Here is a 16,019-nt window from a genome sequence, read left to right as displayed (position 1 = left end):
ATTACATCCTTAGAATAAATATTATTTATGTACACAAAATTGTCGCATTTACGTCACATATGCTTTTAGTAATTCTTTATAAAATGTTTGTTGGTAGATAAATATTATGTTGTTGATGTTGGTTTTCGAAACACAAAAGGATTTTTAGCTCCATACAAAGGACTACGCTATCATTTGCAAGATTACTGAAAAGAGAGCCTCAAAATCCCATAGAACTGTTTAATTATAGGCATTCATCTCTGCGCAATGTGATTGAACGGACTTTTGTAGCTTGGAAAAATAGATTTAGAATACTGAAACAAGACATGAACCATTATGATATTGATACACAAGTGAAAATTGTCATAGCTTGTGCAATGTTACATAATTATTTGCAAGAATACCAAAGTACTGATGAAATATTTATACTCTATGAGCATGCAAATATAGTTGCGGATGATATTGACCAACAAATGGCTCAAAGTAACAATGTTGGTTCGTCTTCTCGGTCACATGATCGAGAAATGCAAGTTCAACGTGAGAAAATTGTCCGTACTATGTGGGAGTATTATATTAAAGACTAGTACACTACAATTTATGTTCAATTTTTTTTTATTAAATTAAAGTTAGATGAAACAATTACTTAAGTGGAGAACAAATAACTTTGTAATAATTTATTATGCGATTTTATAAATTTTTGTTTATTTGATAAGATTGAATAAACAATTGGGGCTATTTTAATAGTTTTACAACTTATGAAATTTTTATGTTTATGAGAAAATATACAACACAAAAATTTCATATCGCATGTCCAAACAAAACTTCAATTTCATCTCATGATACCATATCATGATTTTATATTATGAAATCATATCGCATGGCCAAATGGGCCCTTAATCTCCGTCAAATATCATAATTTGACAAAATTATAATTATTTTATTTTTAGTAAGAACTCATATTTTAAGATGTAGCGTTTAGTGCAACATTTAAGGTATATATATATTATTATTATTATATTCTATCTTTTAGTTTTTAGTGTAGCTCTTTGTGTCGTATATTTTTTTTAAAAAAAGTGATTAAGATTTTATTGATTTTTCTTGGGTCAAATTTATATAATGAATATGAATATAAATATAAATATTAAATAAGAAGTAGTATTAATTTTTTGATAAATTTAAAGGATCTCATTTATATATTTAAGGAACAAAAAAAACAAAATTGGTGATTATTAATTAATAAATAAACCTAACTTGAAACACCATTTTTGTCATTTTCTCCTCTTTTGGCACAATTAGTTCACCGTCTCCGGCAGAGTCCACATTGAGAGAGTTCACCGTCTCCGGCAATGTCGGAAATCGAATCGGCCGACGAACTTCAGCGCAGGGAGTTTGAAGAAGCTCTAGAAGTCAAATCCCTCCGTCGTATCATCAGCGCCTACCTCAAGTACACACACACTCTCTTCAATTCCTCACCCCATTTCCCCCAATTCTACAGTTAGTTGTATTAATTTATTCATAAATTTTAATAATCATCAAGCTTCCAATCGTTTTTCCTCCCTTTCCCATGTGCATTAACTTATTATTATAGTATAAATTAATCTTATTGTTCAATGCTGGAACTATATGGACCTGATACAGAGGAGATGATTCATGTAGTAATCTTACTTATTAATTTGCTCTTGTATAACACTAAGCCTCAGTTGTTCGTAAACCTATGTCTGAGAGCTACTCTTTTCTTTGGTTGCATTTGGTTTGGTAATAGATAAATATGACTAAACAAAGGTTATTCGCTTGGAATAATACTATTTTGAAATATATATTCTGATTACTTGTGTGACTTTCTGTACAGTTATCCTGAAGCTGCAGAAGAGGATGTGAAAAGATGGGAAAGGTCTCTTACAAAACTACCGCCGCATCATAAGGTGTTTGTTGTCCCTGATAGATATTTTGGTGCATGATACTTTCATTTCTGTAGTAACCTTATGATACTTGTGCTATGTGCTCTGCAGGCCCTATTGTCTCACCTTCCGTCGAAGTTTCAGAAACTGAGATGGTACATTTATATGATCAACTGACTATACTGCTAATTAGGATTAGTTGGAACTTTATATGCAATGAACTTAATTCCATTTCCTTCAAAACATTTGAAAAATTTGTGCTTGCCGAACTCCTAGAATCTTCTATTATTATTGCAAAATTTGTGATGAAATGTAACCTAACATAGCTAACCTGTTTTAGCTGTGAGACTAGCTATGCATATAGCTGTTGATGATGTGAGCAGAACTACTTCCTAGAAATGTAATTTTCCATGTCTTTCAGAGAAACCTTTTCCCCAAAGACTTGGGGGATCCTCACCCTACAAGCTAGTTTTTTGGGGTTGAGTTAGGCTCAAAATCGATTCCTTAACATGGTGTCAGGGCCAAACCCATCTCAATTCTTTGTTCACCGATGTTGGGCCCCTATATTATATTGTCCATGCTCCAATCAACGAGGTTTGAGCGTTGGGGGAGTGTTAAGAGTCCCACTTTGGATATGGTATGGGTAATTGATCTTCTTATATGGACTTGGACAATTCTCATCCTATGAACTAACTTTTGGGGTTGAGTTAGGCCCAAGATCCATTTCTTAACCAACATGAAATAAGGATATACTACAAACCATTCTTATTTTAGCAAAGAGCCAAAGAGTGAATTATTTGACCACATACTCTAGTTATATGACTCAATTTAAGTTCAACCCTATTAAATTTTATGCTACTGCACTCCATAAACCATGAATCTGACAATCTGATCACATAGTATGAGCATGTTAGTGGTGTGGGGCTGAGAAGTTAGCAAGAATTTTGTCATCCTACTTAAATATAGTTGGGGTTTGTTGATAGAAAGTCAGCTTTCTGATGCTCTCAAAAGCCATGCTGGCTCTTTCTTTTTCATTTTGATGACAGTGTCTGGATTAATTTGCATTCACCTTGCTAGTGCAATGAACCTCCTATTCCCCTCAAGCACAAGTGTGGGGTAAACCTGCTCACTAGGGCAATAGTAGATGGACTGACACTCCGTGTTCCAGTTGGAGTTTGAACCTGGGATGTTATAACACTAATGCCTCAACCACCAAGTCATCCCACCGGGGATGAACCATGTCTACATTTAAATGTGCATGTGTGCCAAGAATCCCTTTGCATTTCAGCTAAATTTTGTTCTCACTTTTCTAATATAATATTACATATGGTCCTACACCAACAACTTTGTCTTCTAATATGTAAGAATTGCAATGGTCGAAACACTTCCTAACTCTCTAGATGTCTTTTTGTGATCCAAACCAATCATTCTTTCTGTGGTGCAGGTGCATCACTGAAAATTCATATTTCATATTTGAGATGCTAAAGGTGATGAGAGGCTCTTTAACATCTTTTTTCTTGTATCCATTTGTTATTTCCATCCTATTGGGGTATCATTAATTTCTGCCATTTCATGGGCTTAAATGTAGAAAGACCAGCTTGGTTGTATGATACAATAAGTTGAGGTCCAATTGTTAACTTGCAGATGTTTGAGCCCCCTCTTGATATGAGTCAGGATGTTGATATTCGTGAAAACCAACATCTAGATGATGTGTCAGGTAGTCATCACTTTTCTAGATCAAGGAACCTTTGCTTATGTGAGTCAACGTCAACTAGTGGTGGAGTAGATTGCCACTGCTTGGCTGAACCGAGCTCTAAAGAGACCTGCAATGGGAAGTACCCGGCACCATTTAATAAGGTCTCCTTACTTCTATGAAGTTTCTGATATCTGGTGATTACCTTGTTTCTTTTATTTTAATTTTACTATGGAGTTGACCTTTGTAGATGACAACAGGAGCAAGAGGTTGATGATTGTAAGAGCCTTCCAAACCAGGACACGTTATATGCTTCTGCTTGTTGCAATGGAAAGGTAAAACACCTACCTGAAACTTCCAATCCCCCCTCTCTCTCCCCCACACACATACAAAAAAAATGCACATACACCCTGAACACCTCTAAGGAAGGTTGAAATTTCATATGTAAAGCTTTCCTGCCACTCTTTCATTAAAGAAAGAGGGCTCAAAGATATGTTATCTATGAGTTTTGAGTAGGAGAATTACACCAGGTGGGACCTTATCAAAAACCCAGGTGGGTGATAAAAAGAATAAAAATCTAATCACAAGACATGGCATATCTGTAGTTTACTGGGGACATGACCCTAGATAGGAGGATATGGAGGTCGAGGAATAGGGTAGAGGGTTAGTAGGTAGTCGAGTGTTGTCTAATTTTCAGTATTAATAATATTATTATTACTCTCCTATTATCTTATTCTTCAATTTTATCATTACTATTATTTTCTTTGCTTAGGTTATCGTATTATTTGTTGTTGCTACTGTTCTTTTGTCCTTTATTTTCATCATGATTTCTTCACTACTGTATTCCCTTTTCATACATGCTTTGAAATGCTTTACTTGAGCCGAAAGTATATTGGAAACAACCTCTCTACCTTCACAATGTAGGGGTAAGGTCAAAGTACACACCACCCTCTAAACCCCATTTATATGATTACACCGAGTACGTTGTTGTTGTAACCACAATGGTCAATCCATTCCCTCTTTTTTAATGAGAGGGGATGGTTGTCTAGTGCTAACTAGATAATTGTAATGAATGAATTTTCTATCCTCTATGGACTATAGGAATCAACATAAATAAGTACAAAATCCTTTCAAGTGAAGAAAATCATCACAGGAGTTGTGTGATACGAAAGCTCTCGATCTCGATCTCGATTAGCTTCTGTTAGTTAAATAGACACAATAAATGGTCATTTGGTAGCTGGATAGAGTTATCGAAGTATTAGTAATATGAGGATTAGTTATGAGTGAATCTATGCATTATTTTATGCAGGTATTAGTTATTTCACATTCTATCCTGCATAAAATAATACATAGATTTCCTCACAACTTATACATATATTAATTATGTGGGTTTTTAAATTGTCAACCAAACATCATATTAATTTAATACATGTATAACTTATTTCCTATCTATCTACCAAACTTCGTATAAGTTATACGGAAATTAATACATGGATAACTTGTTTCTTATCCAGCTACCAAATGACCCCTAATTGATCTGAGTGGTTTCTTGGGAAAAGACCCACACCATAAGAAATAGGTACTCATACATAGTTTGTAAAGGTTCTGAATTGATGTTTGGTAATTTGGTTGGAAAGACTAAGTACCATTATTGTTCTCTTTCTTATTGCACATGATGAACCACCTAAAGGAAAAAGGAACAGTATTATCCTCCTTTCCTCTCTCTTGTATAACTTTGTCCTTTGGCTTCCTTCTAATGACGACCTACTCTTGAGGTAGTTAATTTGATATGCCAATACTTATTTCCTTACCATCTGCGGTTTCAGGTATCCTCATCACCTCCGGAATGGTTGGACCCATCTTTGCAGCTGCATGTTCCACTGGTTGATGTGGATAAGGTATCTTGTTGTTTTTTTGTAGTGCTGTTTGAAATATGTTAAGTACCTGTCCCAGAGGGTGCATACAGGAGAGTGAGCTATTAAACTGGTTATATTTACTGCAGTAAAGTTGCACCTATTTCCTGTTTCTGCTTGTTCAGGAAAGTTGGTTCATCATGTGGGAGTTATAATTAATTCTTGTGTATCTACTTCTAGCCATGTGGGGAGGAAAGAAACATCTCTTCTCAGCTACAAAATTTATTTTGTACACGTCGTACCTAAAAAAGTCAGAGTAATTAGAAATCAGTGAAATTCCATTCTCATGTCAGGATGTACTCTAAATATGTTATATAATTTTCGTTAAAATTATTATTGGAAGGAATCCCTAATGGAGTGGAATGGATATAGAGGATTCATATTTCTGTCAACTAGATTAGTATTGAGGCAAAATTGCTCTGTTGTTCATTGTTTTAGCTAAATTGTCTTTTTCTTTGTTGTGTGCTTTTTGAATAGTTTGTTTAATTTTTGTTCCAGGTTCGTTGTATCATCAGAAACATTGTAAGAGATTGGGCCAACGAGGTAGACATAGTTCTTTATTGGCTTATACTTTCTGTCAAGTAAACTATCTAAGAAAATAAGAAAATGAAGATCAATGCTATTTCGTCTTTGTTGTACAGGGTCAAAAAGAACGTGATCAGTGTTATAGGCCCATTCTGGAAGAGCTTGAACGCCTATTTCCTAATCGATCTAATGAAAAGTTCGTCACTTCCTTTTGCAGTTTCGATTGCCTTTACTCTTAGGCTATGCGTTATTTTTGTTGTCAACTGGAAAATACTAAAATCTTAGTTCTTCTTGAGTAGTCCTCCAGCCTGTTTGGTTCCTGGCGCTGGACTTGGAAGACTTGCACTAGAAATTTCATGTCTTGGTAGGTTAGCCTAGAGTTGGAATCTTTCCATAGTCTGGTTAAGAGCCTTGTTTAACCAATATTGAACCTTGAAAACAGGTTTTGCTAGCCAAGGAAACGAATTCTCATACTACATGATGATCTGCTCCAGTTTTATTCTTAATCAGTAAGTTCTTAGGTCAGCCATTTCCTAAAGAATGTAGATCTGTGGTTCTGACCTTGCTACCTTTGTTACATCTATAGTACTCAAGCTGCTGGTGAATGGACAATCTTTCCATGGATACACAGCAATTGCAATTCGGTGTCAGACAATGATCAGCTTCGTCCCGTCTCTGTTCCAGATATTCATCCGGCTAGGTATCCATCATCTTGTGTATAGCATCTTGTGTGTTCTACTGCTCTCATCATATCATGCTTATCAAATGAATTTCTCCTTTATTGGTAATGATTTGAAGACTTCACATAACCATTGTGGGTTCAACTTGTGAAATTATCTGATATTGGATATTATTAGATCTGTGAATGTGGTGGCATGGTGAAGGCTAACTAATGACACCATTTTTAGCGGTCTGTATTGCTAATAGCAGGCTGGCAATAATATGCCGCAATAAAGTCGAGATTAGATTTTGGTTTTGTTTCACATGAGTTTTAAGTATCAGAATTTTGAGGCATAGCAGGGTCCAAACTGGAATATTTAGGAGCTAGAATAGGTTCCCCCTCACCCCACCCTCCATCTCCTTTTAATTTTTTTAAAGTAGTTAAATGAATTCTATGAGTCAATGTCTCTGCATTTAGTTGGTTATTGTAGCTTTCTTCTATAAACAATTCAAGTATGAGGTGTTAATGGTTCTCAACAGAAAGAAAAACATCTGTATGAGAAATGCTCCCAGGCCCAAATCCGGAGGTAGGTCTTAAGAAATCCTATTCCAACTTCCTCTCTTCTCTAAAAATCTCTCGGATCAACCAAACCAGTTTTCTGATATAACCCAGAACCTTTTTCCAACCTTCTCTCTCCTTAAAAGATTTTTCCGACCACTTCCCCTTTGCCGGAGATTCTGTTTCTAACAAAAAATATCAAACTGACCCTTTACCCATCAGAAAACACTCCCACCCGATTTCCGCCATAACCCAGAACTCTTCGTTCCAGTTTTCTTTCTCTTCTAGATGTCTCTTGGTCACGACCATCTTCTCCCACTCTGGATCCCCCATTCTCCTAAACCAGTGTCATTCTCTTTTCTTTCTCTCTTCTCCCTTTCTTTTCCAGATGGAGGATTGCATTTATTTTGCAGTTGGTTTAAGTCCTTCGATATTGTTAGATCGTCCGATACAACATAGTCATGGTTTGGTTGGACTAAGAGAATCGAGGATTTCATCAGGAGAGTCTCTTTTAACAGAGACACCATGGAGGATTGTCCAGATATTACACGAAGCATTGAGGGTTCAAGGAATTTTGTGAGAAGGTGGAAGAAGAAAGACAACTTTCCCGAGACATTTTTCTCTAGAAATTTCAATAGCCTTGGTCAGTACATCAGAATTTTACATTACATGAAGGAAAAGATCAGTCCTTGTCATTCTGGAAGCGGCTTTTAATGCAGGATGGGATTCTCTAGACGACAAGGTTGGCAGATTTTTAAACAGTCAGGGACCTCCAATCAATGCTGTAGGACTAAGATTGAGTTTAACAATGAACGATTTCCCATATACAGAGTCTCTCACAAGCCTTAAATGGTCTAACCAAGAAGTCATTGATGGCAAGACATTGATGAGGGGGGAACCCATTCCCATGAACACCTTGGAGATCTCCATCCTCTCAGCAATCAGGCGATCGTCCAGCTCTAGCAAGCTCATGGCTTGAACATATATGAGATGGGAGATGGCACCTTTCTCTTTGAGTTTGCTTTTTTAGAGTTACTGTTGAACAAATCATGAAGGGGAATGGTGCTGAATTTACCTGTCAAGTTTCACTGGTGGACACCATTGTACCATTGAACAAATTCATGAAGGGCCAATGGCCTGGGAAGAATTTACCCGTCAAGATTCAGTGGTGGACACCATTGTCAGGAGTTGTTGAACACAATGTTACCCAACTCATTGTTTGGCCCCAAAGGAGACCGAATAAGCAAAAACTTCAATTTAGACTTTAATGAGCCACATGAGGCTCCATTTAATGAACAGAACTCCATGGAAAATAGGAGTTCTCCATGGAAATATGGCACCAACAAAGGTTAAGTGCTTTACTTGGTTAGTTGTCAGAAAAGCATGCCTCACTCATGAGAGACTTCAGAGAAGAAAGTTTCACATTGCATCCAGGTGCTTCCTATGCTGTGAGAAAGGAGAGACAAGTAGTCATATCTTTCTTTACTGTAAATTCACCTCTCAGCTATGGTCCTTGTTCTCTGCCTAACAGAGATCAAATGGACTATGCCTGAGCATGCATCAGACCTTCTAAGCTGTTGGATTAGGGGAGGGGGTAGTAAGAGTAAGAAGAAATGGTGGAGACTAATTCCGTCATGTATCTGGTGGACAATTTGGAGGGAGAGGAATGGAAGATGTTTTGAAAACAAAGTTAACAGCATCCAGAAAGTTAAAGGAAATTGTATTGCTGCATTTTATTTTGGTGTAAAGAAATTTGTATAGAATAAGCTGAACAGCCTTAGGTTCTTTGTAAATAATTTAGGCTGTTCCTAACAACTTTTTGGAGGTCTCCAGCATGTCCTTAATGCTGAGGAATACAACTTTACCAGTTTTTTTTAAAAAGAACTCCATGGAAAATAGGTCTGCCTCTCACAGACGTTATTCTCGACTCTGAAAGAAACCGCAAAGAAATTCTTAGAAAGCTTTGCAACCTGGGAATCAGCCACCATGAATTAAGCCACATAATCTTCTCCTTCTTCTCTTTTTCATAACCACCAGGAAGCAATAAGGAACCCCAAGAGACTGAAAAGTCGAAGGATGCTGATGCCATGAGAATTGTTGAGTATAAGATGGACCATCAATCCATGCAGAACAAGATGGCACAAATTTGCAACTTATGCAAGTCTAAAAAGCAGAGCCAGTGGTCATGCAGGCACAGGAATCTCTCGAGGCTGAAGTTGGGGCCTCCAATTGGGTGAACTCCTATTCTGGATCTGAGCAACACTTATGGAGCTGCTTTTGAAGGTTGCGAGGAAGAGACACTAGTCTTACTCAGTGAACTTGACGAAAGGAAATAGATCATGGAGAAGCAAGGAGAACACAGTAAAATAAAAGACCAAGGAGCAAGGAGACTGCCAAAAATGAATTAAAGAATTTGCAATCAGAACTCAATAAAGAGGTGGAAGGGGTGAGAAGCAAGGGGAAGATTTTAAGCTTGACTTATCAACAACAAAACAACAACATACCCAGTGAAATCCCACTAGGTGGGGTCTGGGGAGGGTAGAGTGTACGCAGACCTTGCCACTACCTCGTGGAGGTAGAGAGGCTGTTTCCGGGAGACCCTCAGCTTAAGCTTGACTTATCAATGAAAGTTAATCTTTTATCTTGGAATGTTAGGGGACGTAACAAATTACCAAAAAGAAATCTTATTAAGAATTTAATGCAGAACTAGAAGACAGATATCTTTTTTTTTCAGGAGACCAAAATAGAAAAATAGGGGGATCTTATTACCAAACAATATGAGTATGTAGTGGATGAAATATGGAGTTAAAGAAGTTCAAGGTCACAATGGTGGTATTATTATACTCTTGATAGTAGAGTGTGGATTGGTGAATTAGTTGCTAAAGGCTGTTACTCAATCTCTTACCACTTTACTGAAGTTTCTGGGTCTCAACTTCTGTCGTTTTGCTGCTTCCCCAGCTCTAGAGAACAGGATTCAGCTCTTTGGCAAAGTTCCCGGCTCGAATCTAACTTCTTGGCATCCTTTACTTTGTGTATTGCTCGATCTCCGTCAAAGCAGTAGCTTTCCCATTTGTTTGGTTTTCTCGAGAGATTCTTTTCCTTGTGATTCAACCCTTTAGGATTAGTAAACCTGTTCATTCTATTCTTCCACCCTTATTCACTAATCCAGGGGTAATGCTATCTTTTCCCTTTACTAGGTTTTTTCCTTCCTCTCCAATTTTCAAATTTCACAACCTTTCTTTCCTCCTCTCCATTACAACAACACCCTCAATAACGTCTAGCTTTCCACGTCCCCTTTATCCAGCCGTTAGATCGACATCTTTTGCCAAGAATGTCTATACATATTAGGATACATGACTTACTAATCTAACCCTTAACATTGCCAGTTTCTAAAAAAAAGTTATTCCTCATCACCTGTCCCCATAAACTCACACCATTCTCATCATTCACTCTAAATGGTATGTTCCCATTGGACTCTTCTTATCCTTTCAAGATATTCCTCCATAGCTCGCACCTGTAAAGAGTGGGGTACTTTTAATCCTCCACCCCTTTCAAAACCCCATACACCTCCCTCCAAAAAATGTTCAGCTCTACCCCAAATCTCCATAACCACTTTCTCAATAGTGCCATGTTAAAGACCCTTAGATCCTTAAGTGGAACTCCAACCAACACTTTAATGCGGTGATAGTGCTCCCAAGTCCCAATTATCGAGTGAAACTTTCTTTCCCTACTTGAGCTGTTTCACAGAAAATTCCTCTGAACGCTTTCCAACTTCCCTGAAACAGTGACAAGAGTGTGTAACAAGGACATGAAATATGTGAGAATGCTTAACAATGTGCTATTAATTAACACTTCCTTTCCCCCTTTGGATTGACCTTCATGGCGGGTGTTCCAGTGTCAACGAGTTCGTAAAGAAGGTAGATGATGAGCAATAGACAAAGACAAAGGAAGGAGGAGATGGAGCTGCCCTTGCTGCCAATCTGGAAGCCTCTTTGTTGTACTAGAGTAAATGATTTAGTTCAAGCATAACTTTGTTGTGCAAAGTGCAGGATTAGGTTGGAGGAAGTGCTATAAGAGTAAAGGAGTTAGTTATTAAAAAAACCTCTGATCCGAAATGATGCATATTCTCAAAAGAAAAATACAAATTAGTCTTTGTTTGCACAGATTTTGCAATTTTAAAGTCCCCCTTAGTGAAACTCCTACCGAAGTTGACTAGATCTTATGATGTCATCATTTAATTCCATATCTCAAGTCTTCTTCTTGGTTTTCATAAAGTAAAATTTTGCTTGGTATATCGTTGCTAGATGCAGTAAGTTGAATTACGCTGTGTGTGAGAATAGTGTATGTTATACGCATCTCATTCTGTGAACCCGGCCGTTTTTAGTTCTGCAATTCACTCAATGGTTTGTATCACTTGGCTTGCTTCTATATGGCCCATTTCTAATCAATTACTTTGGAAACAGTGCAGGTATTACTGAAGGCTTTTCCATGTGTGGTGGTGATTTTGTTGAGGTTTATAGTGATCCAAGCCAAGCAGGTATGGTAGCTTGATGGCATTTTCTTGTCTGAGGAGATAGAAAATATCCGGAGGAACCATCCAGTGATGTTTTATGTAGAAATATATACGAATATGTACATTAGATTCAGGACCTTAAACAAAATATCTAATGCTTCTTATACTGACCTAGGTTATATTTTAGCTCGTACAAGGATAATGTATTTTGATATTTCATCTATACCTTGTGGAAATAAGAGCTGCAATTGGGGTATATGTGTACCTGCATCTTAATGGGCCCTAAAGTTAAGTTTTGTCCTCATCTTTCAGCTCATTAAAACCGCTCATGTTCACTGTTCATGACCTTTTGTCTTATGCTAAATATAATTAGTTGCGAAAATAATATGCTTTTTGCTTTCTTTTGTAGGCATGCATTTCTTAAGATTGATCACCATAACCAGCTATCTAGTAAAATTATCCTGCATCTATTTGGTTTTTTTCTTGGTTGTGTGTGTGTGAAGGGGGGGAGGCTGCATGACTGGTTCAAATGCAATTTGCTAAGTTCTCATCATGTGTCGTCTGCAGATATTCTAGTCATTGTTATTCATTAAATCGTAACATTTTTTTTATGATAGAAGCTATCCTCATCAGATATTAATGTGCAGGAGTTTGGGATGCAGTTGTCACTTGTTTCTTCCTAGACACTGCCCATAACATTGTGGAGTATATTGAGATTATCTCAAAAGTCCTCAAAGATGGTGGAGTAAGTAATATTGCTAAGCTTAACATATTTTTCAAAAAAAAATTGATCATTTTGTTCATCTTTTTGTGTATTTATTTTATGATGCATGATCTGCTTGCCTTGCAGGTCTGGATAAACCTGGGGCCCTTGCTTTATCATTTTGCAGATATGTATAGTCCAGAAGATGTAGGCTCTCTCTCTCTATGTAAAACCAAAAAATAGCTGCACATTTTGTATTTAATGTGGATGATATACTTGTTTTACTGCTCCTTCTCCCCCACCCTAAAAAATTCCAGGAAATGTCTATTGATCTGAGCTTGGAGGATGTGAAAAGGGTCGCTCTTCATTATGGATTTATATTCGAGGTATCCTCAGATTCGTCAGATTGTTGTCATGGCTTGCACCATATATTTGTTAGGATTGAGTGCTTCATTTTCTTATGCAGAAAGAATCAACTATTGAGACAACATATACTACAAATCTTAGGTCAATGATGCAAGTAAGTATTACATCTTTTTGTAGCTATGTGGTATTCATACTCATTTTCTCCTGTTAAGATTAAATCATGTTCCATGTCCAAGTTTGAGGCCCAATAGAGTCTATCGAACAAATACCACAAAATCTATGGACCAACACACAACGAAAAGCCTGAAAATCATGAGTTCCTGTTTTTTTGACCCCGCAACTCCCAAAAAAAAAAAACTTCAGTAACTAAATCCAATGCATACTGGTCACTCGGCCTTTTCGGCCTGACCAGAGCTAGTTTGGGTCGCAATGAAGTCAGTCGAATAAATTTAGAATTGTTAATTATGGTGACATGATCATTAAGAGTATTTTATGTTATATTTGCAATGATTCTTTCATCTTTCAACAGTAACATGATCATAGAGTTTTCTGCATAATCTCTTGACTATATACAATGTTGATTGAGTACCTTAGTTAGAAATCATTCTATAAGCAGGTGTCTCCCTCCCCTATTGAGTGGGGATGGATTGGTTCATATTATTATTATTATGATGTTGATACGATGTTTGACTGGATTTGTTTTTGGGTTTGGTGGGGGGCAGGATCAAAGGACAAAATAATTGACAAATTTATCTTGTATTAATCAGTAAATCAAACAATTGAGTATCAATTCCAAACAGTTGTTATGGGCTTCCAGCACTAAGCAATTGGGGACACCCGCTATTCCTCTCAATCCAGACTGACCACCATATACAAGCCGGGACAATCTTCCATCTCTCCTCCTTCTTACTTACCATGCCATCCTTATTCCAGCATCTTAGGACACCCGCTATGCTTCCAGGTTTCACCCATCTGATCCCTTTTAGGCATATAAACATCCTCCATAGTTGGTTTGTCCACTTGCAATGCAAAAAAAGATGGTTGATTGTCTCAGGTTGTTCCCCACATAGAAAACACTCAGCGACTAATTGATGACCCCTTTTACTTAGGTTTTCCTGTGTCAAGATTACCTCTTTTGCCAAAAGCCAGGTGAAACAGTTAACTTTGTAAGGAATCTTTGGCTTCCAAATCATCTTCCAAGACCAATCTCTTTCCTTCACCACTGATGAATTCAGCTCCTTGTATGCTGAGTTGACAGAGAACTTTCCATTCTTGTCTTTGCTCCATTCCAGTCTGTAAACAATCAATTACTAGTTACAAATTATAGCGGTCGGTAATAAACTTGACCTTTCTTAAAATAAAATAAAATTATAGCGGTTGGTAATGTCAAGCCATTAAGGATATGTTTTTGGAGCGACCAGTGAATGACAGCTCTATTATAATTGTGTGTAATCCACTGAGTAGTCAAAATGAACCATTACTAGGTCAGAGCCTCAGAGGGTTGCATTGTTGACACTTGACAGCATGGTTGGTAAGCTCTTGGTGTACCAGCTGGTTTGTCTAGTACCAATATAAGAGTACCTGTTTACAGATAATGCATCATATATTCATGATCAAAAGTACAGTACATATATATTGCTCAACAAATAATGCATCATATATTCATGATCAAAAGTACAGTGGCCTTCACTCGTTAACTCCTAGTGAAATCTAAACTTCAAAAATGAGAAATTTTCAAAGGCTATATATCAATATTTCAGTAAATTAAAGGAGCGCATTATATATTTTAAAATTCATCACTCGTTAAGTTCTAGTGAAATGAAATTTTACAGATGTGAGAACTCCGAATACTATATATCAAAACTGCAGTAAATTAAACTAGCACGTGAAGTAGTGTTGGCATATTCTGCGAAGTTTGGTTGAATTCATAGTTTGAAATCCATGCTTTATGTACTAGGATCCCTGGTGGTTTAGTGACACAATTTCTTAGATTGCAATCAGACAAATTCTCTTGTATAGTTGAGAACAATTTTGATATTATTAGATATGTGTTGTTTTACTCTTTTCCTTCCCTTTGATTGCTAACAATTTTTGTTTTGGTCTTCATATTCTCCTTTAAATTCTGACCCAAGCCCATGCTATATATTGTATGCCTTTGCCCAACATCCCCCATGAATTTATCTCTCGGACTATGGTATCATTGAGCCCAAAAACGCGCATACCATGCCAACTTGTACGGTTCCCTGTAAAGCTCTTCAGGCTTTTCTCCTTATCTGATGTAGGTTCGCTTTAAGGTGTCATGTGCACTCCTCCAAAAGGAGTAGCAGGCTGAAACTTTAGGCACGTGAAGAAGGGGTGAGTGCACATGACACTCTAGGCAAATCAACATCCGAATAGTTTATGAAAGTGAAGACCTGACACATTTCACATGGTACGCGTGTGTTTGGATCTGAGGAGCATGTTGGGACAAAACAGACAATTCATGAGATGGGCTTGGATCATACATAAATCCTCCTATTTTGTTGCATGTGCAATTGCTATACATCTACACTAAACTTTGGTCTTCTCATTGCAGAATCGATATTATGCTGCCTTCTGGACAATGCGTAAGAAAACAAAGGCGACTTTGTAGTTAAGCAACAAATAGTTTGCATCCCTGTGTTGTGGAATACCAATGAATTCACGTTGATTCACTTAGTCCTATTGAAGGCATGCATATTCAAGACTAGGAGGGCGATTTTCATAAATCTATTATTTTTAGCGTGACAGATTTAGACAAGATTTTGTTTTCTTTGATCAATGTAATGGAGATGGCATGAATGACTATTCAAATTTAAAATTGTTACTTTTGTTGCAAGAATCCTATAACTTGTGTATTGATAGAAGTTCTTCATATTGTTGATGAGAGGATACGTATTAACGTAAATCATAACAAATATTCGTGATAGTTAGGTTGCAGCAAGCTGACACTTGTAAACTAAAGCTACTATTGAGACTATTGTTGTGGATAATACTCACTTTGAGCGGCGATTAATATAGCTGTTAGAGTTTACTAAAATTGTTGTTAGTAGAGTCTATAGCGGTAACCATAATTGCTGGAAAAAGATACTTTTAGAGGCAGTTAATATTATTATTAGTTGCGACTATTGTTGCAACTAATGATAACTTTTAAAAATGTATAATATAACTATTAGTTGTTGCTAGAGTTTA

General features: G+C 36.9%; 1 protein-coding gene across 2 annotated transcripts; it reads left to right on the top strand.

Annotated features, from left to right (window-relative positions):
- Positions 1-1,238: 1,238 nt before the first annotated feature.
- On the top strand, positions 1,239-15,648 carry LOC125819675 (uncharacterized). 2 transcript variants are annotated; one of them, XM_049499141.1, is made up of 18 exons: positions 1,240-1,423; positions 1,829-1,901; positions 1,989-2,032; positions 3,322-3,364; positions 3,522-3,734; positions 3,831-3,905; positions 5,397-5,468; positions 5,982-6,026; positions 6,125-6,204; positions 6,308-6,372; positions 6,451-6,517; positions 6,595-6,708; positions 11,691-11,764; positions 12,388-12,485; positions 12,591-12,650; positions 12,761-12,829; positions 12,910-12,963; positions 15,385-15,648. In XM_049499141.1, exons 1-18 carry the CDS (start codon positions 1,326-1,328, stop codon positions 15,439-15,441), a joined length of 1,401 nt encoding a protein of 466 aa, XP_049355098.1. In that variant the 5' UTR covers positions 1,240-1,325; the 3' UTR covers positions 15,442-15,648. The 2 variants fall into 2 exon arrangements, 1 of the variants encoding a protein (XP_049355098.1); XR_007442466.1 differs by lacking the exons at positions 12,910-12,963; positions 15,385-15,648 and having other exon boundaries at positions 1,239-1,423; positions 11,916-12,485.
- Positions 15,649-16,019: the final 371 nt, after the last annotated feature.

Source organism: Solanum verrucosum, unplaced genomic scaffold (assembly GCF_900185275.1).
Source record: "Solanum verrucosum unplaced genomic scaffold, falcon-dt-bn FXZP01000255.1, whole genome shotgun sequence".
Classification (NCBI taxonomy): Eukaryota; Viridiplantae; Streptophyta; class Magnoliopsida; order Solanales; family Solanaceae; genus Solanum; species Solanum verrucosum.
This window is presented reverse-complemented; position numbering and strand designations above follow the sequence as displayed.